This window comes from Alosa sapidissima, chromosome 1, assembly GCF_018492685.1.
Source record: "Alosa sapidissima isolate fAloSap1 chromosome 1, fAloSap1.pri, whole genome shotgun sequence".
Classification (NCBI taxonomy): Eukaryota; Metazoa; Chordata; class Actinopteri; order Clupeiformes; family Clupeidae; genus Alosa; species Alosa sapidissima.
This window is the reverse complement of record NC_055957.1, coordinates 32,690,405-32,713,556: the sequence shown is the minus strand read 5'-3', so window position 1 is coordinate 32,713,556 and position 23,152 is coordinate 32,690,405. Positions and strand designations below refer to the sequence as shown.

At 40.0% G+C, this 23,152-nt stretch overlaps 3 protein-coding genes across 7 annotated transcripts in view; all 3 read right to left on the bottom strand.

Moving 5' to 3' along the window:
- Nucleotides 1-220: 220 nt before the first annotated feature.
- On the bottom strand, nt 221-11,179 carry eif5a2 (eukaryotic translation initiation factor 5A2). 4 transcript variants are annotated; one of them, XM_042108703.1, is made up of 5 exons: nt 11,077-11,179; nt 9,648-9,840; nt 9,405-9,509; nt 7,352-7,483; nt 221-3,383 (listed from the first exon to the last, which is right to left on the bottom strand). In XM_042108703.1, exons 2-5 carry the CDS (start codon nt 9,813-9,815, stop codon nt 3,321-3,323), a joined length of 468 nt encoding a protein of 155 aa, XP_041964637.1. In that variant the 5' UTR covers nt 9,816-9,840; nt 11,077-11,179; the 3' UTR covers nt 221-3,320. The 4 variants fall into 4 exon arrangements, with proteins under 4 accessions (XP_041964637.1, XP_041964627.1, XP_041964657.1 ...); XM_042108693.1 differs by having other exon boundaries at nt 9,648-9,837; nt 11,077-11,148; XM_042108723.1 differs by lacking the exon at nt 11,077-11,179 and adding an exon at nt 10,900-10,920.
- Nucleotides 11,180-11,838: 659 nt separating this feature from the next.
- Nucleotides 11,839-20,063, bottom strand: slc2a2 (solute carrier family 2 member 2). Its single transcript, XM_042108678.1, has 11 exons — nt 19,916-20,063; nt 18,650-18,745; nt 18,040-18,245; nt 17,617-17,741; nt 17,243-17,358; nt 16,792-16,954; nt 16,017-16,204; nt 15,717-15,821; nt 14,964-15,065; nt 14,421-14,624; nt 11,839-13,252 (listed from the first exon to the last, which is right to left on the bottom strand). Exons 1-11 carry the CDS (start codon nt 19,928-19,930, stop codon nt 13,049-13,051), a joined length of 1,524 nt encoding a protein of 507 aa, XP_041964612.1. The 5' UTR covers nt 19,931-20,063; the 3' UTR covers nt 11,839-13,048.
- Nucleotides 20,064-20,521: 458 nt separating this feature from the next.
- Nucleotides 20,522-23,152, bottom strand: part of tnika (TRAF2 and NCK interacting kinase a) — a 95,129-nt gene continuing 92,498 nt past the window's right edge. For both annotated transcript variants that reach the window (XM_042108664.1, XM_042108661.1), the window contains one exon: nt 20,522-23,152. In XM_042108664.1, the coding sequence (XP_041964598.1) occupies nt 23,069-23,152 (84 nt within the window). In that variant the 3' untranslated portion in view covers nt 20,522-23,068.

The window sequence follows — 23,152 nt, the reverse complement described above, 5'->3', positions numbered from 1 at the left end:
GGCAATGACGGCCAACAGGGCCATAGAAAGTCCCTCTAATGCAACTGGGGAAGGAGACCTGTTCCCTATGCTTAGACAAAGGGCCCCCTTTTAAAGAGACAAAAACACCATTCGTAGTCACCAATGATTATACACTACAGAACATAATTATAAATCCTACATACTGCACCTGTACCATATACAAACTCTCATCATGATATAGCAGGTCCAAACACGGGGAATCGGTTGATTTTTTAATGAATGGTTGTGGTCAGGAAATGCAAGCACACCCATACTTTCCAATGACTAAACAAGAAATGACTTGCTGGGACCTAAGGTGAAGAAGAAACCATCTGCCCTCAAGGTCACAAAACCAAAGTCTTCACAGAGGAACACGCCAGGAATGGAAACTGATTGGAAAACCAAATGATTTGTCCTTAGTGTCAGTCTTGGAGAAGAGAGAAAAAAAAATGGCAGCAGACACGCATACAAACATTGTCATGTCCATCAAAAGCAAGCGCAAAGGAATTTCAGTCAATGAGCATCTCCGACAAACCTCTCGATATTGTAGTGTTAATGCTCTCAGGATGAGTAATTTAAGTATTTACAAGTTAAGATCCTACAGTGCTATGAAAGGGCCAAAATGTGTCCCAAGATGCGATACAGGCCACAGAACATACATCAGATAAATAAGGGCCATCAATGACGGCAGTGAAATCTATGCCCATCCTCACAGAAGCTTGCTTAGATCCCAACTCTACATTTTGCACAGCCCATGTGAGTTTCAAAAACCTTATCAAGTGGAACATTCCAGGTCCTTACGCAACACTCCATGCTAGGATATCTGCGATGTACGCCTTATATTTGATTTCTCTTCATGCAAACCATGTAAATACTAATGTTACAACAAAAGTGGAGGGGGGAAGGTTCCATGGGGTACAGTGTGAATTAGAAAGAAAAAAAAAAAAATCCAGACGGAATTGGTCACTGGAAGCAATCTGCAAAAATTTGGGTTTTTAACCAAAAATAATAATAATAAAGAAAGCCAAACAGCTACTTATCTACCTGTTAATACCCCAATGGTAAATGGGTGATGGTGTATTTTGTTGGTGCAGTGTCTTGCCAGATCGAGGGGGAAAAACAAATAAAAGATAAAGACAGTTAAGCTCTATAGCAGAGTGCAAGCTTTGACCTCAGTGGTTTAACTGAGAGCTCTACTTCTATGGCTCCACCTAAGATATGCAGTGACGGGGTAAGGAATGCTTGATAAGGCTTCTGAAGTTGTGAGTGCCATTAGTTTTCAGCTTGTGCTTAACCAGTGGCTTCCCAAGACAAGAGGACGCACTCTGCAAATCACAGTGGAATGAAAACGTACGGTTTTGGTTGGGGCAGCAATCAGATTTACTATTCAACATTTTAAAACAGCAACTTTCAGAATCTCCTAATATACATCCTTCTACAGGTGCAGAAAATAAAACATGTTGACGCTCTACATACAGTACATGTTGAGCTATGTTTAGTTTTTTGGGAGCTACAAACTTGCATACAACAAAGCAAGAAACTAAGGTACCAAACTGAGCTCTCCAAAAAAAAAAAAAAAAAAAAAAAAAAATTATGTTCCTTTTGAACATCAAGTGCTCACAAAATGAATACGACCACAATTTAAACTTGAGCTACAGGACTTCAATATTACACATGAACTGAAGATACCATTGCTTCAGTGTAATTTTAATATACAGTCTATCGGCCACTACAGGAAGGAAAAAAGAAGAGTTTACACATTAACCTCCAAAAAGAGCCAGGCTAATGAAGTGCTAAGTGTTTATGACATTGTAGTATGGCTTAGGGCACACTGCTTAAGTGTAGTGGTCCTGCAGGGTCAACCCATTGCAAATGGGAGCACTGTTGCCTCAAGACTGGTCAAGTGAATCCCAATCAATAAAAAAGAAAAAATGCAATTCCTCTATATTCTGACAGGTAAGGAGGGGGATGCAATTATCACAACTGTAACGTAATTACTGCAATCTAAGAAACAATCCCCACTTCTGTAAAAGCCCAAGATTCCAGGGGCCAATTGAGTAGTCCTTGGACTGCTCTAGTGGGACAAACATCAAATACTGAACTCATGAACGTAAACAAGGCGACTTGCATCGCCTCAATTTCTCAATCAACGTGGAAAAAAAAAAAATTGAAATACTTTTTGAAATAGTATATTTTTTTGGAGGGGAAGGAGGGGGTTTACAGTTAACGTTAACTCTCCTTAGTCTGGTGACAAAAGGCCTCGAGTGAGAACAAAAATGCAAATATTCATTTCTCCTGGCTGCCTTCTCCTCAAGCCCATAACAAGGTGCCAGTGCAACATTCAAAATAAAAAAAGAGCCTAGCTACCTAGATGACCGATACAGGCTTTGAGCATGGTGGTGGTAGGTTTTGTTATAGTTTTTTTTTTTTTCAAATACAGAACGCCACACCAACTTTTTTCGTTGTCGTAAATCAGAGGTAAATTGTGCATGGGGCAAGCTCATCCGTGGCTGTTTCTTAGGTTTCGTTTTCTCCTTCATTTTATTGATCTAGACTAAGAATCTGTTTAAGGCAGACTGGACCGTGGGGGAAACACTGCTGCCAATCAGGTGGAACACACTGGCAAGGTGATCACTGCACCGTTGCGTCTGCTTCAGAAAGCTTGCTACCTACGACCAAAATCAGTGATGGAGGTAGGTTTGGGGAATGTGTCGGGGGAAGGTGGTAGCTCGGTGGCATAGGCCACGGGGCAGGACTGATCTGAGCAAACATGCCGGGACTGAAGCCTGCCATGACAACAGAGATGCATCCGCTGGATGAAGTGCTCTCGCAGCATTTCACAGCTTCCGAAACCAAGCATGCTCCCCACCGAAACAAGGAATGACAACACGGCAAAGAAGGAAAGGAATGATAACACGGCAAAGAAGGAAAGGATACACATTTCATGTACGTTAATTTGTGTTTTTCAAAGGGAATGTTGACGCGGGGAGGGGTGGGGGGGGGTAGGGGTGCAGTGGATATTAAATGATTGGAGTGGAACAGAATGGGAAGGGTGGTGGTGATGTGTGTGTGTGTGTGTGTGGTGGGGGTGTTGAGGTGAGAAGGGGTTTGGGGGGGGGGGGTTAGGAGATGGTTCGGGAGATAACCAATTAGCCATCAGATTAGGAGACGGTATGGGAGAGGGTCCAACGCGGTTTTGGGTTTGAACTGAAATGATTCAAGGTTGTTTATCCAAGGCCGTAGCTTTGGTGCCACTTCAAAACCAACACTTTATACTTTCTGGTTATAGGCGTTAGCCCAATTAGCCTGCCCCTGCCTGGTTACTTGGTCATGGCCTTGACCGCAACAGCACACTCCTCTCCCATGGCAGACAGGACAGAGATCTAGAGAGAGAGAGGGAGAGAGAAAGGGAGAGAGCGCAAGACAGATTAACAATCAAAGATAAGCAAATTTCACAATTTCTGACTAAACTTCATAAATTTGATTGCCATTCTTTCAGTGTTATGTTGGTAAATACATTAATAAATTGACTTAGATTTGGCAGTTGGTGGTCACATCTGGGGACATTTAAAGATTGAGAACAATCAGCTCAAGAGTCTAGTAAACTGAATCAACAAAATCTATATCTTACTCCGGGGCAGATAACAGAACGAGTGGTTTAGATTTAGACAACCTTCTTAACAACTAACATCGATAGGCGAGATGGATTCCAATGAGATCTGTTGCTCCATGACTGAATTACATCAGAAATGGTTAAAGTTGGCATTAGTAATCAGCTCATAGCAGACAAGTGACAAATGTCCCAGGCTTCTGCTTGGACTAGTGAGTCATTGGAGGATACTAGTCAGGCCCCATATGAAGAACATAAAGGAAAAAGAAATCAGTCGCGCAGGAATTTGTCACATATGCTCAGTATTCTGTGCACACCTGGGAGTAAGTGGAGGCAAAGGATTGTGGTCGAATAGTCTTTCAGCTAACATTATATAAAATAGACAAGGCTTTAATTTGACATAATTAAACATAGACTAGGCTACTTCAGACCAGGCAACTGAACGTTTCTTAAAGGCAGCATCATGATATCAATCGTAACCGCTTTTGTCTCTGAACACGACAAAACGCACCAGCCCAGTTTAGGAGCAATTAATTCAACTGTTCAGTTATTCACATTAGCCTTTGCTATACCAGGGCTCTACACGAAAACAAATTTCCAGGAGCACTTGTGCACCCAAGTCAAAAAATTTAGGAGCACAGACAAAAATTTGGGCGCACAGTCAGTTCTGTACTTAACCTACACATAATCTAACATTACACATGTACGTTACACGTTAAACATGCCAGTGCACCAATTGCAAATATTAAGAATGACTGACAACATTTAGGCTACAGGACACAGGATTTTAAAGATCAGTGCCCATTTTATTTTCAGTCTGTTCCATTTTCCTACATTTTGTTAATGTAAAATAATACATTGCCATATTTGCATTTAGCCTGTATATCAAGTATCCTGCCAAATGTAGGCCAATTTATTTATTTGTGAATCCATCTGTAGCTAATCAAAATATGCCCATGGTGACCTATCTGACTGCATACTGCCTAATACTACTACTAAAACAGTCCATTTTCTCTTCCACAAAACCCAACATAGGCTAATCAAGGATTTATTTATATATATATATATATATATATATATATATATATATATATATATATATATATATATATATATATATATATATATATATATATATAAATAATACTTTTTATTTGAAATATCTGCATTGATGGGGGCAGTAGGCAAACATCAGAGCTACTTTCGTTTTGAACTTCAGCTTGTATTCGGTGTAAACAAGCATGCGTGGAAGCCTGGAGTTGTCAGTAGCGTTCTACCTTTGAATAAAATAGGAGTATTATGGGAGGCTACTTTTGTGCCCGTCTGTACAGCTATATTTTGCATATTGCAGCCAATACGTCAACTGGGCTAAAAGCCATGTTAGGCTACCTTTCCTTCCCTCACTGCATTCTCAGAATCTCATCCTGTTCCTCCTATATCCTATGACTTCGGTGGATAGAACAACTAATTTCTTCAATCTTTGCATCTTGGCTGGCTAGTCTAACTTTCTGCTTTTTCTGCGTGCTCTTGGATTTGATAGAAGCGACTACTAGCGATGTTGCGGTGTATTTTGTAGACAAACATTAACATGGTTAGAAGTCATTCGCACCAGTGCGCCTAAATATTTTTTTGCACTCGCACGCCATTATTTTTACAATATTACTGTTACTACTCTGCACATATCTGTCTATACTTTTCATACTGAATATCTATATTTAGTCTGTTATAATATTAATATACTCATAAATCATATACAGTATCCTCCAGAATTATTGGCACCCCATACTAAAGTTGACTAAAATCTGGTATAAAAAATAATCTGTTGGTGATTTATTGTAATCTCACAATGAAAACAAATAGGAAAAATACAACCTTGAAGGGAAGCAAATTTGTTTTGAGAAAAGGAAAATATCATAAAGAACTAAATATTTTTAACAAAAACACGTTGCTCACAATTATTGGCACCCCTGCTTATAATACCTTCTTAAGCCTCCCTTTTCCAATAAAACAGCTTGTAATATTCACCTATGACACCCCATACAGTTGGAGAATACAAAGCAAGAGATTTAAGACTGTTGGTCTTTACAAAATCTCCCCAGATCATCCAGATTTCTAGGTCCACACTTGTGCATTCTCCTCTTTGACTGACCCCACTGTTTTTCTATGGAGTTTAGATCAGGGGGCTGAGATGGCAATGGCCGAAGCCTGATTTTGCGTTCAGTAAACCATATTTGTTTTGATGTGGACATTTGTTTTGGTTCATTGACCTGATGAATGATCCAATCATGACCAACGTTTAGTATCTTGGCAGAGATTGACAGATTTCCTTTAAAAATGTTCAGGTTTTTTTATGTTGTTCGTGATACCATCTTAATTAGATTCCCAAGGCCTTTGGGAATAAAAACAGCCCCACAATAGCACAGCCTCTCCACCACAGCAAACACACAAAGTGTTCCTAGCCAAAGAGCACAATTCTCATGTCATCTGACAATAGACCACATTTCCAGACAAAGTCACTGTACCATTCAGTAACTCCTGCCGTTTACATTGGTAATTAAATGACTGGACAGGCATTTACCTAGCATGCCCTCTAAATAAGCTATTAGCAGTGAGGTCACTTTTGAAGATTGTTTGGGGGACTTGGTGACCCCAAGATGACACATTTGTCTAACTTTCCAATAGTGGTCCTTATGGAATTTTTTGCCTATCTTACCATCCTCCATACTGTATGTGGGGGTAAGATAACCTTGGGTCTTTGTCAAAGCATGTTTGTTACATTTCCAGTTGATTAGAACCTTTTAATCATTGTTTTAACTGTAAATATAGGCATTTTCAACAAAGTACCTAGTTTTTAATAGACATTCACTGACTTACAAATGTCCACACTTTCTTTTTATTTAAATTTAATGTATTCTCTTGTCTTTCTGATGTTCAAAAATGAGGATTTAGCCTCCGTTTCACTTTATTTTTTATACCTTAGTGAAAAACAAAGTAACGAACTACCTCTGAAAGTTCAGACACTCTGATTAACTTAAATAAGTTGAAATTAGATAGGGAAATGCTTCTGTTTTGTATGTAAGATTTTCTAGGGGTGCCAATAATTGTGAGCAATATTTATTTCTTTATGAGATTTTCTTTTTTCTCAGAATAAATTTTCTTCCCTTCAAGGGTGGATTTCTCCTTGTTGTTTTCATTGTGAGAGTACAATGAATCAAAAGATTATTTTTTATGCCTGTTTTTAGTCAACATTACTAAAGGTGCCAATAATTCTGGAGGGTACTGTATACACTTTTATAATGTTACTGCTACTACACTGTCCCATATCTGTACATGATGTTCAAACATTGTTCATACTACATATCCATATCTATTTTGCTCGTATAAGGTTACTGCTAATACACTGCAGATATTATATTTAATGTATATTACTGTAAACCATACCACTTTAACTGCATACTACTGTCTTCACTGCACTATGTTTTATACTGTTTATACTGCACCACCTGTCTATACTGTGTCTATTACATTGCACTTTTTGCACTTCTGGTTAGATGCAAACTGCATTTCATTGTCTCTGTACTTGTACTCTGCACAATGACAACAAAGTTGAATCTAATCTAATCGTGAAATTACCGACATGGCAAACACTCACTTACTACTGGCTTCACAATACAAGAGTTTGAAGTAGGTGTTTGAAGCAAACACGAAACAAACCCTTTAGAACAGACGAGAACTGCTCACCATAATGTCTTCATTAGCTTCGAATTTGCTCTCGATCTCTTTTCCCAGGTCACCTTCTGGCAGTCTAAGGTCCTCACGAAGATCTCCGTTGTCTTTCAGGAGGGTGAGGAACCCATCGGAAATGTTGACCAGCTGTGTGAAAGAGCACATGGGTGAAGCTCTAATCTTATTCTTAGCTATATTATATTCTTGGCTACATGGGTATCCTGTGTTGGCCATGCAAACCTTTAGGGCTACATTTTCATTGTCCGTTAAAAGTACTCATTCTAAATTTTTGCTCACATGTGGCGCAGTTCGCATGTGTATTATGGACGTATAAAACAAGAAAAAAAGAAAGAAAAAAAAAAAAAAAGACATGGATTTGGATGCTCTCAGATCAATTTCAGGTCTCATTCATACCTGGAAATAAATCAGATCAGTCAGACAGATATTCCCCTCTCATTTAGACTGGCATGTCATTGGAAAAAAGCCCAGTCTTCTACCTTTACACATTTAAATTACTTGATATGTTATTCATGTGCATAACTGGCAGAATTTTGAAATTCAAATGAAGATGGAAACTGCACTAAGTAAGGACCAATTTGTATTTACTTAAATTGTGACCTTCTACAGCTACGTGAGATTAAAGTAAACAACCAGCCATTGAAATAGCACAATAATGCAAGCCTGCATTATTTCCTGCGTTTGCTTTCATTTTTGTAACAATTCTTGTATGCATGCGAGCTGTCAAGTCTTGTAAACACACATTTTGCTGATAGTAACTTTTGAAAGTAAATGTATACATGTGTGTGTGGGGATCTGTGCAACCGCTGCCAGTGTAAATGCATCCTTAAACCAAGACATCAGGCTTAAAATGGGGTGTTCTAAAACAAAGGGTACCCTCTTGCAGCCCTGCAATGTCAGCTTAATGCATTCCAAAGGGAGAACAAATCTCCAGTCCACTAATGAATATATGTGAGGTGTCTGAGAGCTGAATTCTCTTGAGGAACGGCCCCAACTCGGTCAGCAGCACAACTGACAGGTGTGGAGGCGAAGTCATTAAGACTTGTATTTGTAACAAATCACTCAACAGACATCACCAAAAAAAAATGTCTAACATCACATTATCTTAAACTTGTGCAAGCTGTGAAGACTGATGCAGACTACAAAACTGAAACAAGCTCTTCCTCCAGAATGTCAACATACATTTCCACCCAAGCACAGCACCTTAAAAATAGACAGCTGGTACATACATGTTACGATTATTGCTACACATTTCCCTGTCTGGTTCTACAGCACAAAAGTGTCAAGTCTTGTGTTTTGAGAACCAACCACTTACTTCTCTTTGAGCAGAGGCCAAATGTCAAATTACCCATAGTTTCCACAATGTGATAAGGTCTACATGGTTATACATTGACAGGCTGAACAGCAGGAAAAACTTCTGTTATCAAAAGTTATTTTAGGCTATTATAGGTAAACATTTTCAAATCTTTAACCTGGCCTACACCTGGCAGTGTACCCCCCTGCAAGTGGGGTCGGTAAACATTTTGACCTGATTAAATGTTGTTGACGGTCCGCATATCAATATTAAGGACATTTTTGCCGCACCTAAAGACATCTTTTCCTAAAGTTTTAGGGAGTAAGCCTATTTTATATTTCAATCACCAAAAATGATAATTATAATAACTATTATTATAATAACTATTATTGGAAGATAATAGTAAAGATGTGCTTTTCCTTGACGATAGGCATCACATCTATGAAAAATACCAACTAAACCACTGGAAACTACAATAGAAAGAGGTAATGTGTCGTCAGGGTGTAATGTACACTTGTCAGCGTGTTTGAGTAATTACCTCCCACCAAACACACACACACACACCTTAGATCTGGCCCTGGGATATGCTTGCTTTTTGACCAAGCGTCGCATACGTTCCCATACACAACCAGCCGTGTTGTGAACCTGTGCTACGTTACTATGTAGGCACAACATGAGTTTCCGGGAGGGCTCCACTGGAGATCAGACCGCAGAATTCAGACCCAGTCATGAACAAAACTGGTCTTGCATGCTTACCTGGTAATCAACCCTTTTAATATTAGGAACATCCATGTTGTGGGTGGAGGGGCAAATATCTTCATTTTTCTTGCCAGTGAAGATATCAATTCCAACCATATGGACCTAACAAATTCCAAACACATAATTAACCATCATTATTAATGGACAGCCATTTCAGGTCCAGTTATCATTCACATTCTGGGCCAACTGCCCATCATCTCACCTGGCCTCTGAAATCACAAGCACAATTTCAGTGTTTACCTTGGCATGACCATGCTTGCCAGTCTTGGAGGTTGACATTTCCACTATCTTGCATGGACGTCCTTTGAGAACGACAAAGCCGTTCTTGCGCAGGGCGCTGCATTGCATGGGGTAAGTTGTGGAAGCCCCAGAGTCTCCACTGGTGAAGTCATGATCATGATCTGCCATGATGGTAGGCTAGGTGTCTGGGCTTCTGAAATCAACAAAACTAAATTAGTCACGTGCTTTCAGCCGCATTAACCCAGTGTCAAGTCATGTCAAAACCTCACACATTCTTGCAACGTTTACAGATGGTGGTGCCAACTAAACTCTATTTGGAATACAATGTTGACACATAAGCGTATGTAGTGTTCTAGTGGTGCAGTCAGACGCATGGCAACGGTTCTGACCGTATCCTGGAGGAAGCTGCTGATTTAGCTAACCTATGCATGACAAACAGCGAAAGACCAGGACACAGCAAGGATAGGTGACCTGAAATTAAGCTGTCAAACTAAACAAGGCTAAGGTTAGTTCGCGAAACTAGAAACTTGCAGATGACGTCAGACCAACATGTCAGCTGAACATGTCAAAACTTTGCCAAATGTCATGCAGGCCAAACCGCTAAATTGAGTCCATCTGCCGAGTTGACAAGCAAGAAGGCGAACGTAGCAGGAATGTTACAGCTAGCGAGGGGGGCGATTCCAGGATTTAACGTTACCAAGCCGATTGATGGGTTAACGTTATGCTAACTTAGTCACGCGGCCTTCATTTAACACATATCTTCGACAACACTTCTACTCCACACCGTTTCATTTCATGACTCATACAGAGACTTGCTAAATGCACTGCAAGTTAATGTAACAAGTTATCTTATCAACCAACTTAATTACAGTGCTACATTTGACATGGCAAACAGCTAACGTCGAAAGCTAGAATGTTCAACGTTAGCTCGGAGGCAAGTCAACTGCAACATAGTTTGCTAACTGATAACGTTAGCATGTTAGCGCAAAGTAAATCCCCTCTTAAACAGTTAGCTAGCAGTTGCAGAATAAGTGCAAAATACAGACGTCTTGTAGCTCAACAGCTTTGCGGGTTCAGGCTGATCAATCAGACAACTGTGTAGAAAAGTGCAATGGCTCATTTCAGTTTCAAACTAAATATTAAAGTGTTTTCGAAAAAGATTAACGTTAGAAGGCCGCATGCCCGTTTTTCACTTCATCAGCTCGAGGGAGACAAATAATAGCTAGCAAGTTAGCACGACTCCACACCCTACCGCGTTCTTCGGACAAGCTGCGTGGACTGGGGACAGGCGACAGTTGTTTGCATCGGTAAACTCGCACTTTTGTGTTGGAAAACTTCACTTCTCTGCATAGCAAATGTTTAAATGAAGATTTCAATGATAGCAATAACATAAAATGCAAAGGGAGGCATGCGCCATGCCATTTCTTACCTTCCAACAAAAGGGGTCCTTCAATGCGTAGACTCGTCTACTTTTACTGCGGCAGGTTTTTCAAGAGGGCGGGGTTTCGCTTAGGATTCACTTCCGGTACATGACGTAGCTGGAAAGAAAAGCTCCCAAGTCTATTTTGAGTTTTGAACCAACTTGCCACTAACAAAAAAAATCAACTTTATATAGTCTATGTGTGTTTGTTGGCCACTTGTAAGTCTATGTTTTGCTAGTAAAGCCAACATGCCAGGTTTGGAAATTGCACAAATTTCATTTTGTAGACTAATTTTCAACCTCCTGCAAGCATTGATCTTACAGACATGAAGCAAACCCAGACCAACCTGGGGTGTTTCCCAAAACCATTAGCAACTTTGTTGGTTGCAATGCAATTTCCCATTGCCAACCAACTAAGTTGCTAACAGGTTAGCATCTATGGTTTTGGTTAACACACGATTATTATTTCACCAATATAACATGTTAATATTGTCTATTATTTTCTAATATTATTGTTTATTTTCATTATTGATCAATGGTATTGCATTGACATGTGCACTTTGGGTTGCACTCTGTAGCCTACATAGAAAAATGTGCTATATAAATAAACGTGACTTGACTTGACATAATTGTTATTTTTCTTAATGTAGCCTTACCAACTTTCAGTCGAGTGTCTGCTAAATTCCATAACCATGATATTATTTTATAGGCCTTTATAGAGGACAGTAAAACGTAGCCTAGGAAAATGTGCAAAGACTAATCACAATCTAATTTTCCTTAGACCTTTTTTTATTTAGTAATTTTCATTCAAGTTACGTAAACTCAGAGTTTCATTCATAAATCATTTTAACAATTTACCCTTCATTAATTTTGAATGTTAATTCAGTGCTACCACATTTGACATCTTTGCTTTCACAAATAACCTGTCTTGAAAACATTTGGGATATCAAATGAATATTCTCAGAAACCTCACATGACAAGCTAGGCTATGTGTGCAAGAATTATTGAAGATTCAGCTAATTTATTAGCATTTTCCATTCCCATAACAGGATCTTTGAATACTGCATTGGCAATCATGAAATTTCCTTCCAGTTATATTAACAAGATGGTACTGATGCTGTCGCAAACTTACTTAACTTTTAGATAGAAAATGCTGGTTTTAATAGGCCAACTGATCTCAAAAATAACAAAATAATGAAATAGCAATACAAGTTTATGGCATACATGTAAATCACCTCTCTTCCTGTAAACATTAATGAAATTGTCTGCTTGCTCTGAAATTCCTTGTATAAATACACAGTCACACCAACTTATATTGCCTACATTGCAACATGTACATTTAAGCTTGGACAGAAATCCACATGATTGACATCAATCATTACAGTTACATATGAAAACATCAGTCAGGGGCATCCCACAATATTAAAAACAGCACACTTAAAGGTACAGACAGCAATTCTGCAGGAAGTTGCATTTGTTTATGTTAACCAAGGACCAAACAAAACACACCAGAAAGGTAGCTCACCCCTCCCTATAGTATTCCCAGAGAAACTGCACAGGGTTTCGTTTTGTTTGGGGGACAGGCTGCCCCCACTTCGTTTCCAGTTTTAGAAGCCTGGGCTGCCTACAGAGACCAGGTTTTTTACAGTGTACTTTCAGAATGGGCAACTAGCGGATCATGAGTGATCATTGACTGCGCCTTTAAAATGATAAGGCAAACATGTTGAGCTAAATATTGAAATAAAAATATTAACATAAATGTAAAATATATAGAGGTCTTTAGTCTCTCTCCAGACCATTATTAGGTTTTGCTTTCATCTCACTCACATTTAGCTGTAGAAATGCATTATAGTATTGTTATGTAGATGCATAACATTTATATTTATGCCAATGGTAGCAGGCAAAAATTCCACCAAGCTTATTTAAAGTTACAGTAACAGCCTGCATTCTCAATATGCAAGAGGATTCACTGTTTCCATCCTCAGGCCTCTGCAGAAGACTTGAGCTGCTCTAATTCCATCGTTACACTGGCTCCTGCTGGTGAGCCTTTCCGCTTCCCCTGGAACACGGCAGCAATCTCCTCAAAGGTTTTGCCCTTGGTCTCAGGGACACGAAAGTATGTGAAGAGTGTGAAGATGGAAAGAAACCCAGCAAACAGGATGAACACATAATTCCCAAGCAGAACCTAAAACGGCAAAGTCAAATGGTATGGCAGTGAGCAGAGCCGGACAGCAACGGATTACATTTACTTGAGTACAGTTAGTACTTGAGTAACATTTTGAGGGATCTGTACTTTACTCGAGTATCATTTTTGGGGAGTACTCATGACTTTAATCAAGTACATTTGAGAGGCAAATATTGTTCTCTTTACTCCACTACATTTCTATCCATAACCATGAGTACCCGTTACTACTTCTAAAAAAAAAGGAAAAAAGAAAAATCTCGGAAACCCTCAATTTGTTGTTTCCCTCTCAAACGTGATTGGATTGTGCAGGCGCCACTGATTGGGACAGCCTATCAGCAATCACCTTCAGCTTTCCGCCAAAGTCAACTCCATGGTCAGATTTAGATAAGAGACGAAACCATGGACGAAACAATGGATGAAGACGCAGCAGGTCCATCCCGGGAATGTGCTAACCTGTGGCCCCACCTCGCCAGACTATTTCAATTTTAATGATAAAAAAAGTTTATAATAGTTTTCACTTCAAGTGTTTCAATTACAAAATAGTATTTTGTATTTTAAATATATACATTAAGAATACTGCCCATCCCTAGCAACGTGGTAAAAAGATGAAAATGACTTGATTTTACTTCCAATTCCTTTTACATTCTCCAAGGTATTAACATTAACATTTTTCATAACTCCATGTAGGACGTTTCTGTACATAAATGTAAGCACTGTGGCAGTAGTAATGCAAAAATGTAGGCTACTCTTGTACTCTTGATACTCAAGTACTTTTAAAAACAAGTACTTCAGTACTTTTACTTAAGTAGACATCTGACTGTTGTACTTTTACTTGTACATGTACTTGAGTAAAATTTAGCAAAGGGTATCTGTACTTTTACTCAAGTAATGAAGCTGTGTACTCTGTCCGCCTCTGGCAGTGAGACACTACAGTCACTACAAGTCCACTAGAGTCATTCCACATGTCTATGTCTTCAGGATGTCTTATTTCCAACTCTCACCTCTACAAACAGTATACGTTGACAAGAGCCATAGCACCTGTCTGTGTCTTCAGACACAAACATAACAGATTCTTACCTCTAAAAATAGTGGAAGTTGACAAGGGCCATTTTGCAAATATATGTCTGTGTCAGACATGAACGTACAGTATCTGCATCTTCAATATTACCTCTACATAGGGGAAAAACATGCCAACGATGAAGTTGCTTGTCCAGTTGCAGCAGCCAGCCAGTGCAATAGCAACTGGACGGGGACCCTGGCTGAAGAGCTCAGCCACTATAAACCATGGGATAGGTCCAGGCCCTATCTCAAAGAAGCTGACAAAAAGGAATATGGCTGCCATGCTCACGATGCTCATCCAAGAATAAGTGTGCTGTGAAGACAGGTGGATGGAGATATCAAACACTGAATTCAGTCAGTGTATCAGATAATGAAAGTCAGATAACTGCAATCAATTTTATTACACTTTAGTCTATCGCCTACTAGCCTGATTCTCAAAAGAGAGTTGGTCTGGGAATGGTTTGTTCACTTTAGATTTCCAAGGGCCATAGCCAACAGTGAAATTAAACTTTAACAGTGCTAATTCCAGTAAAATTGGTGAAATCTGAAATCAAATTCCATGACCATCTGTGTTAGGCTTGGACTACCTTATCAAGACACTGCATGTGAGAGTTAACATCATATTGAAATGTATTGTTCACAATATACTTACCAAGTAAACTAGGCCCACTGTCATGGCTATGGCACACAAACACATTCCTGCCAATCCAATCAATGTTAGTGTCCGTCTACCAGCCCTGTCCACCATAGCCACCTACACAGACCACAGATGTACAGGCACGCACACACACACACACACACACACACACACACACAATTGTGTTATTATACAATTTCACAACCATCTTATGCGATTCATACTTCACCTTGACATTAGGATTAGTTTAATCCTGTTAAGATCAGTGGTAGCTGCAGCTCTCTCGCTAGTCAGAGTTGTGTACATTTGTCAGTTTAGTTTGTCCTTGAACAGGGAGATAAATGGGCCTCAGTTTGCTGATAAAACCTGGCAACAATCCATGGACCGCTAGACAACACTGCAACACTTTTTGAGACTAAGCATAGGGCGAGTCTGCAGTGGGTTACAAAACCCTCACATATTTTATTCTCACCCCTCAAGTGGCTGAGATATAAACAATCAGCAATCAACACCCTACAGTTCTGAGACTATGCATACATAACAGGTCAAAACCTATGCTGCATAGGGTGGCAGATGCAGCACTTTGTAACTCAGATTAAGGAAAGAGTGTGTGTGTGTGTGTGTGTGTGTGTGTGTGTGTGTGTGTGTGTGGTGGACGTGGGGGGGGGGGGGGGGGGGGGGGTGGAGCTGAGTGAACAAACTTCTGTGTAACCTAGAGATGAGGGCATGCATGTATTATGCTCCATGTTTGACTAGAGGCTTGCTTACCGAGACCATAGTGAAGACTAGGTTTATGACTCCAACACCGATTGTAGCATACACAGGCTGTGTGACTCCTGCTTTGTAAAAGATTGCTGTGGAGTAATAAAAGATCTGAAGTAGACAGACAGACAGACAGACAGGTGGATAGATATGATAGAGAGGGTGAGGCACACCAACCAAAAGAAGGGAAAGGCAACACAAACATTATTGTTGAATGAGAGAAAATGGAGGCCATAAAAAAAGACAATCAAAATGATAGGCACTGTAAAACAAAATTGTGCCTGTATAAAGAGAATGATTTCTTACGGCGTTGATTCCAGAGAACTGCTGGGACAGATGCATCATCAGGGCCACAAAGAGCTGCTGGCGGTACGCAGAGGAGCGCAGCAGGCCCAGAATGGTCATAGGTCTCTCCTTCATCAACTCATCCTTCTCTGCCTTCATCTCCGCTATGTCTTTGGAGGTGTCGTACTCACCCTTAAACCTCTTCAGTGCTATGGCATACAAAGCATCAGCCGATCACTAAGGGGCCAGAATCAACTAGTGTGCCACTGCAATACATCTGATTATGATCCACAAGTTTTACAGGTCTACTACTTTGTCATCACAAGCCTTTGTACTTCAAAGACTCACTGATGCACTTATTCTTACTGTACTCTAGCGTTTTTAAATTGTCCTAAAATTGTTGAAAATTGCTTTAAAACTTAAACTGTTTACCATGTTGTTAATCGCTTTGGTTAAAAATGCGTCAGCAAAATGTAATGTAATGTAAATGTAATGTAATGTAAAATAGACCCCAAATAACTCCAATCCAAATATGTAACCTTTTGCCCCTAAGGAAGTAGTGTAAAGGGCCATGCTCCCACCCCTGCCAACAACGTTACATAGTGCAATACCAGGGTTCTGAGCATACATCGTTCCATTATCCATATTGTAAATCAGTATAGCATACAAATTAGTTTGGAGCCATTATTCTAAGGGAAAATAAATACATTGTGTTGATACTAGAGCTGTATCCTTCTGTTTGAAATGCCTTCAGAGTTATGGATATATGTAGTATAATATATGCATGGCTGCATACATTTGCAGGCCTCCTGCTCCTTGCCCTGTTTGATATAGAGGTAGCGTGGACTCTCTGGACACAGAGGGAGCAGTAATGTCTGCAGGATGGCTGGGGCACCAGACAGGCCAAGCAGCAGGGGCCAGTAGTCATCATTACCCAGCAGGAAGTCCAGGCCAATGACCTATGGACCAAGCAGAGAATACTTAGATGAATTAATCTGGATTAACTAACACTCCACCAGTGGGGTAACATTTCAGTTAGTGTCACATGAATTAAAATATGCTGTGATAGATTATTCTTTTGATCAGGTTAGTAGAATTTGTGTTACTTTAGAAACAGTCCAACACAATCATAATATTGTAAAGTTGGCAAGCAGATAGCCAAAAAAGCATTTATGTACTGGGTAAATAGTTGATGGATTGTTGGATGTGATACAGCTGTTTGAAAATCTTTTCATTCCAATTCCCACCTGACTGAGGAGAATGCCTGTTACTATGGCCAGTTGGTGAAGTGTTCCTAAAGCACCTCGGTATGCTACAGGAGAAATCTCTCCAACATACATGGGGACCAGTCCAGATGAGAGACCTGAGCGGTTAAAGAATCATCAATAACTTAGTTACTTTATGCAATCAATGGAGCTGATAAGTAAGATGCAATTACTTTATGCGGTCAAAATAGAATATGTTAGATAGCTCTAACACTCAACCTATGTGTTCTCTATGTGACTATCGATTTTAAGGCACAGGCTCAAAAATATGTGGTAGATAATGGGCCTATAGAGTAGTATCTTTAGGACATTCTAGTGTGGAAAAAACCCAAAATGTACTTTGCATAACTTCTTACCGCAGTAGAAGCCCATGACAGCACGGCCTGAGAGGACCATGATGTGGGCTTTCCCCATTTTAGCCAGGCCCATCAGAAGGCCTGCAGCAATAGCCAGGACGTTCACAACTAGCATGCCTTTAATCCTGGTGGGCAGGGAACGGAGGAGGCGTTAGCATCCTGAAAAACTGGTGAGGGTGTGTCTCGCCCCACCATTCATCTCACTGCTGGGGTGATTATGCATGGCAGTGTGTTTTTTAAATTATTATTAATTTATTTCATCCTCATTATTCCACTCTAGGTTTGAGTGCTAACACATCCCAGCAGATGAAGATATTCACGTGATATGACATGTAACATTCACAAAGATGGACTAGAAAAAACAAACCAACAATATCAGATTCTAGTTCTGGGATGGATTTCCCACTAATAACCAGTGCTCACCTTCCTCGGAAGTCGGCCACAAAGCCAACCAAGAAGGAGGAGAATATTCCACCGACAGAGAAAATGGCCACCGATAAAGACCAGTACATGACCACGGAGGGGTGGACCTCCTCTGGCTCGGTGGTGTTGCCAAGCACTATGCGGTTACTGGCCAAGTCATCATCAGGCACCACGCCAAGGGAGCGGCCATAGTGCCTCTCGATCACCTGCCAACACACAGAGAACACCACACTCTGAGTACATTCACAACCCATATCCACATCAAACCTATGCTTTGGACAATAATGTAGCCTACTTCGTCAATACATTAAGAATTTTAATTTAGCATTTTACATGATAGATAACAAAAGAACATTCCCTTTCTAATTTATCTGATGAGTAAACGTAATCATCTGATGCCAGTTGCGTAACTACTGTACAGTGCGTCATAACGACTGTATTAGCAACAGTTTATCTAATTGAGGCAAAGTGTAACCTGTGTCCATTCTCTGGCCTGAGGATGGGAGGACCATATAAATACTGATTGCATATTGCATAAAAGTTGAAAGGTCCGGATGCAAGGGTGTAACAGTTCAGATATCATGTATTTAAGGAGTTCATCTCGGTTCACCTTCTGAGGAGCGTTGATGACCCCCAGGCTGTAGCCATACTGCAGTGATCCCAGCACCGCAGTGAACACGGCCAGGACCAGAGTCCCTGTGAGCTGCTGCAGAGGGAGTCCAGCAGCAATGCAGAGTGGTTATGCACAGACACACACACACACGGTCGAGAGACTGCATACGGCTATATACAGTAAATACGAGACAAAGGGGCGAGGCTGGGGTTATTATGCCACGTTTGAGGAATAGCAAAGTAAAACCTGAATTCAAGAGTGCATCATGTTAAGCACAGTCAAATGTATATGCCATTGTTCTCAATAGAAATTAAAATGTCCTTTTGATTTATAGGAGCCTTCTCCAAAACACTCTTTTATATTTTTAATAGTAAAATCTAAGTCTGTAATCACCCCCCAAAAAAAAACACAACAACAAGTGATATGAATTTAAATTCAAACAATTTTAAAAATGTGACTATCTATTCATAAAACACTGGTAAAAGGCCATGAAGCCAAGTTAATATATAGAGTTTGGTTCAAAAACGCTATATCCTCCATTTTAATGAATTTTCATAAACAATTGTTTTACATTTTTTTTCCCAAGTACTTTCAGTGGAAATGTTTTTTTTTTCATTTATCTTTACTTAATCAAAACAACAGAACTGCAATTTTATTTACACAATTAAATAACATGACTCATAATGTTATCAAAAATGGATTTATAGCGTTTTGGAACCAAACTCATATATATTAACTAAAAAACAGAACACAGCTCAATGTATTATTGCATACTGTCTATTTTCTGACTTCCTATGTAAATTACATATGTTCTGCATAGCCTATGCACATGCTCATTTATGCAATACAAAATGATCATAGACCAACACATGGAAGAGCTATGTAACAGTTCTAAGACAAAAAGACAGAAAATACAATACAATAAATACTCTATAATTATATTCCTTCTGAGCACTGCAAATGGGCATATCACACTCTCAAACATTCTTAGACTTATTTTTTTGCTTTGTTTGATGTTTTTGGCAATTGAAAATGACCAAGTATATTGTATAAATATCTCTAAAATCCTAATTATATTTGTCTGGACACCAAAATCATTTTGACAAAGGTTTCAAGTCTTGATATAGATATTTAGAAACAATATATATTAAAATAAAATAATGTACTTTGAATTGATTGTTTAAATTATTAATAATTATTGAACCAACTTCAAGGTCGGGTGTTTATGAAAGTCAAAATAGGGATATTCCGTGAGCACTTTACCTTGCCAGAATCCATTATGGGTATAGCTCCCTGTCCGAGAAGGACTACATGCTGCTTTTCCAGGTAAATAATCAATCATGTGAGTTCATGCGGTGGTCACACTCCCAACAGAAGGGACTGTGTCCCCCCCACCTCATGTCCAACCCCCAACATTCACATGCTAGTTTACAGTGCTAGTGTTGCACTCATCACTGGATATTACAAATTTACTATGATTGGCAAATCAGTCCGCAACCAATCTTGGCATTAACATAATTTTGCAGGAAAGATAATAGCAATTACAAGTGAGCGTGGGAGGATATTGAATATACAAAATATGCTGGGTGCTTATGATATTGGTATAGCATTGGTATTTGGTTATGGTATTGTATATAACTCTGTTGTGGTTTTCAAAATCTATCTGAAATTTGCAGGTGGAGGCAAACATGCTGAAATAACAAGGTTAATGATACACAGCCACAAGGGGGGACGGGCAAAGTCTGAGGGTCAATTAACACGAGTGATGAGACAAGGCCTGCAAAACACACACACACACGACACACATGCAAAAGCTGCTGTGTCTGTTTTTCATCTCACACAATAGGACAAGAGGACAGGACAAAGTAATACTTATTGATCTTATCTTTATTCTTTAAAATAAAAAAACCTAACCAACAAAATGCTAGACAACCATTTATGCCTCATGTGGGTGGAAAACATGACAATCTCCTCGGGGAAAATGTCAAAAAGTAAAACACTACCCAACTAATGTTTGAAGTGATTAAAGTGTCAATGCCACCAGAGCTGAAAGTAAAACGTGACAAAGCATAGTGACGTGAGAGTCAGAGTCTCTTTAAAACTCTCAAGCACAGGCTAGCACAGTGTTTCTCCCAAACATTAACTCACTCATCTCTCTCTCTCTCTCTCTCTCACACACACACACACACACACACACACACAGCAGGACATCATTATTGCTAGAACTCTTTATCAGGAGTGCAATCACTCATGTCTCTGCAAAACTTTTCTCTTTGTCCATTTAAATGAATGTCTGAAATACAAATATGTACAGTGTGCAAAAATGAAAGATGACCCCAAGAGATGTGCAATGGCAGATGTTTTCAGGGCTTGTGATTGCACACAGGGGACAAAGACAATTTAAGTGTATGTGAAAACAATAAACAGATGGGATAGATGCATTATGAATGTATCAGAAGGAAAACTGACACCGCTCGCTTCAACAAGCGCTCACTTGATGGTGTGAAATATCTATGAAATATTCCAGAGATGTCAAAAAAAGGAAGAAAAGGTGGCCCTTCCCTCCTCCTAAACAGTAGAAAAGAACAAAATCCAGTTGTAGGATTTCTGCAACTCAGGGTTCCTCCTCGTTCGGTTGAACAAACTACTACAGCCACAAGATGGATCGAGGAGGTGGAACACACCAGATCTGACCATCTGACCGACACTAGAGGAAGTGGGGCTCTGTGCCTGTGGTCAAGGCCTGAGTGCGAACCTCTCACTCTCTCCCTCCCATCCCAAGGACACTTTCTTTACATGGTCTGGCTAAGCTGCCCATTTTCCACAAGCTCTCTGATCAAACAGTGATGAATGGCTACAGTAGTTTCAACCCCACAAGCAGACCAACACATTTCTGCTTGTTGCATTTTGTTATTTAATCAGACTTGACATTTGTCTACTTACATTTTAAAAGTAAAAACACAGTTACTGTCATATAATCTTAGGACACATTCACAATGTTAAAACAAGGTTAATGTTTTTTTTCCTCAGTAAACATATATAAGAAGGAATTCTTTAGACTATTTTAGTTGGTTTCCACCATACCAGGTGATATATCATCAATCTGCTGAGGACACTGAGAATGCAAAATTATTTCAAAAGGTACCTGTAACAGAAAATATAAAAAAAATTTCCCTGCTCAAATCAGAATAACAAATGATCATCTGGATGATGGTATAAGCATTAATGAAAATTAGCTGTAATGTAAGGTCTCTTTCTCAGCCTCTGCGATACTGAAAAGAAATAACCAGACACATGATTACGAGGTAGGTCAATTACAGTCCCAATGTGTACACTAGTTGTTACGATTCAGCAGCGCACAAGAGGCAGCCGATGTTGACATCTGAGGCTTCTATCGGTGGATTAGTTGTGGAGACACTGGCATTTATGAAGGGGTGGACGACTAAAACATGATTGTCCGAGATACAATCAGGGGCTTGGGAGGTGACTAGGTCAGACTCAGACACGTGGTGGTGCGTCAGGAGGAGCGTCCGAGGAGGAGTTCCACTCCAGAGACTGGCCTGAGCCCAAAACAGCAGTAGTGATATGAAGGCTGAGAGAAGGATGGGCACAGAAAGAGCACCAGCACCGAAAAAGACCACAGCCTTGAATACAATGTGGGGATTGTGCTCATGTTCACCACAACCACCTGCTGGACTCCTCTCCTTCCTACAACAATGTATCGCAGGAGCTGTGTGCGAGCGAATAACGAACAAACAAACATAAAAACAACCTGATTTGACTGTAGATGAAAACATCAAAGGTCTAGAAGTTTCCCTCAGTCTGAGGTTGCTTTTTTTCTTTTTTAAATCTTTTCACATCTTCCCGACCACCCAACACACACACACACACACACACACACACACACAGACATATTTTCTGTACAGCTCGCTGTGATCCTCTCTGCCCCTCTGCAGCTGCAGAAGACAGAAAACAGCGCTTTCTCCCGGAGTCCCCAGGTGTAGAGTCCCGTTGTAAGGTGTGTGGGTGGAACAGCACACAGAGAAGGGGAGAGTCACCACAGAGGAGGCTCCGTGGCCAAAGTCTGGTTTCACAGCAGCAAGCCCCTCTGGCTCCCCCTGCTGGAAATGTGGGGAACAGGAGCTCAGGAGTCACTGCTCCAGTTCCCCAAAGCCACTTCTATGGCTTCTTAATCTAAACGCATGATACGAGGCCATCCTGGATGTCTTGAGATCACAGTCTTACACTTTTAAGTGTATCTAAAACTGTAGTTTTTTTTTTCTTTTTCATTTTTATTGTTTTGAACCAGTGTTAAATGTACCTAAAGAAAAAAATAAATCACAGACGCCATCTTGACTCCTGGTGAGTGGGGTTGCCTGCCTCAGTGTTGTGGACCATGACTGGACGTTCACAGCTTCACCAGTTCATCATGGAGTTCCTGTTGAGCGTCATGAAGAACACCTGACTGCTGCCGCCCGTGCGGACTGAGGCAAAGAACAC

Coding starts and splice junctions, on each gene's coding strand:
- eif5a2 (XM_042108703.1), bottom strand. CDS start 9,815: ATGGCAGATCATGATCATGACTTCACCAGTGGAGACTCTGGGGCTTCC. Junction 9,510..9,647: donor GCAAGCATGGTCATGCCAAG/GTAAACACTGAA, acceptor GGAATTTGTTAG/GTCCATATGGTTGGAATTGA. Junction 3,384..7,351: donor AAGCTAATGAAGACATTATG/GTGAGCAGTTCT, acceptor CTCTCTCTCTAG/ATCTCTGTCCTGTCTGCCAT.
- slc2a2 (XM_042108678.1), bottom strand. Junction 17,742..18,039: donor GTGGCCGACTTCCGAGGAAG/GTGAGCACTGGT, acceptor CCTGCCCACCAG/GATTAAAGGCATGCTAGTTG. Junction 17,359..17,616: donor TGTCATGGGCTTCTACTGCG/GTAAGAAGTTAT, acceptor TTAACCGCTCAG/GTCTCTCATCTGGACTGGTC.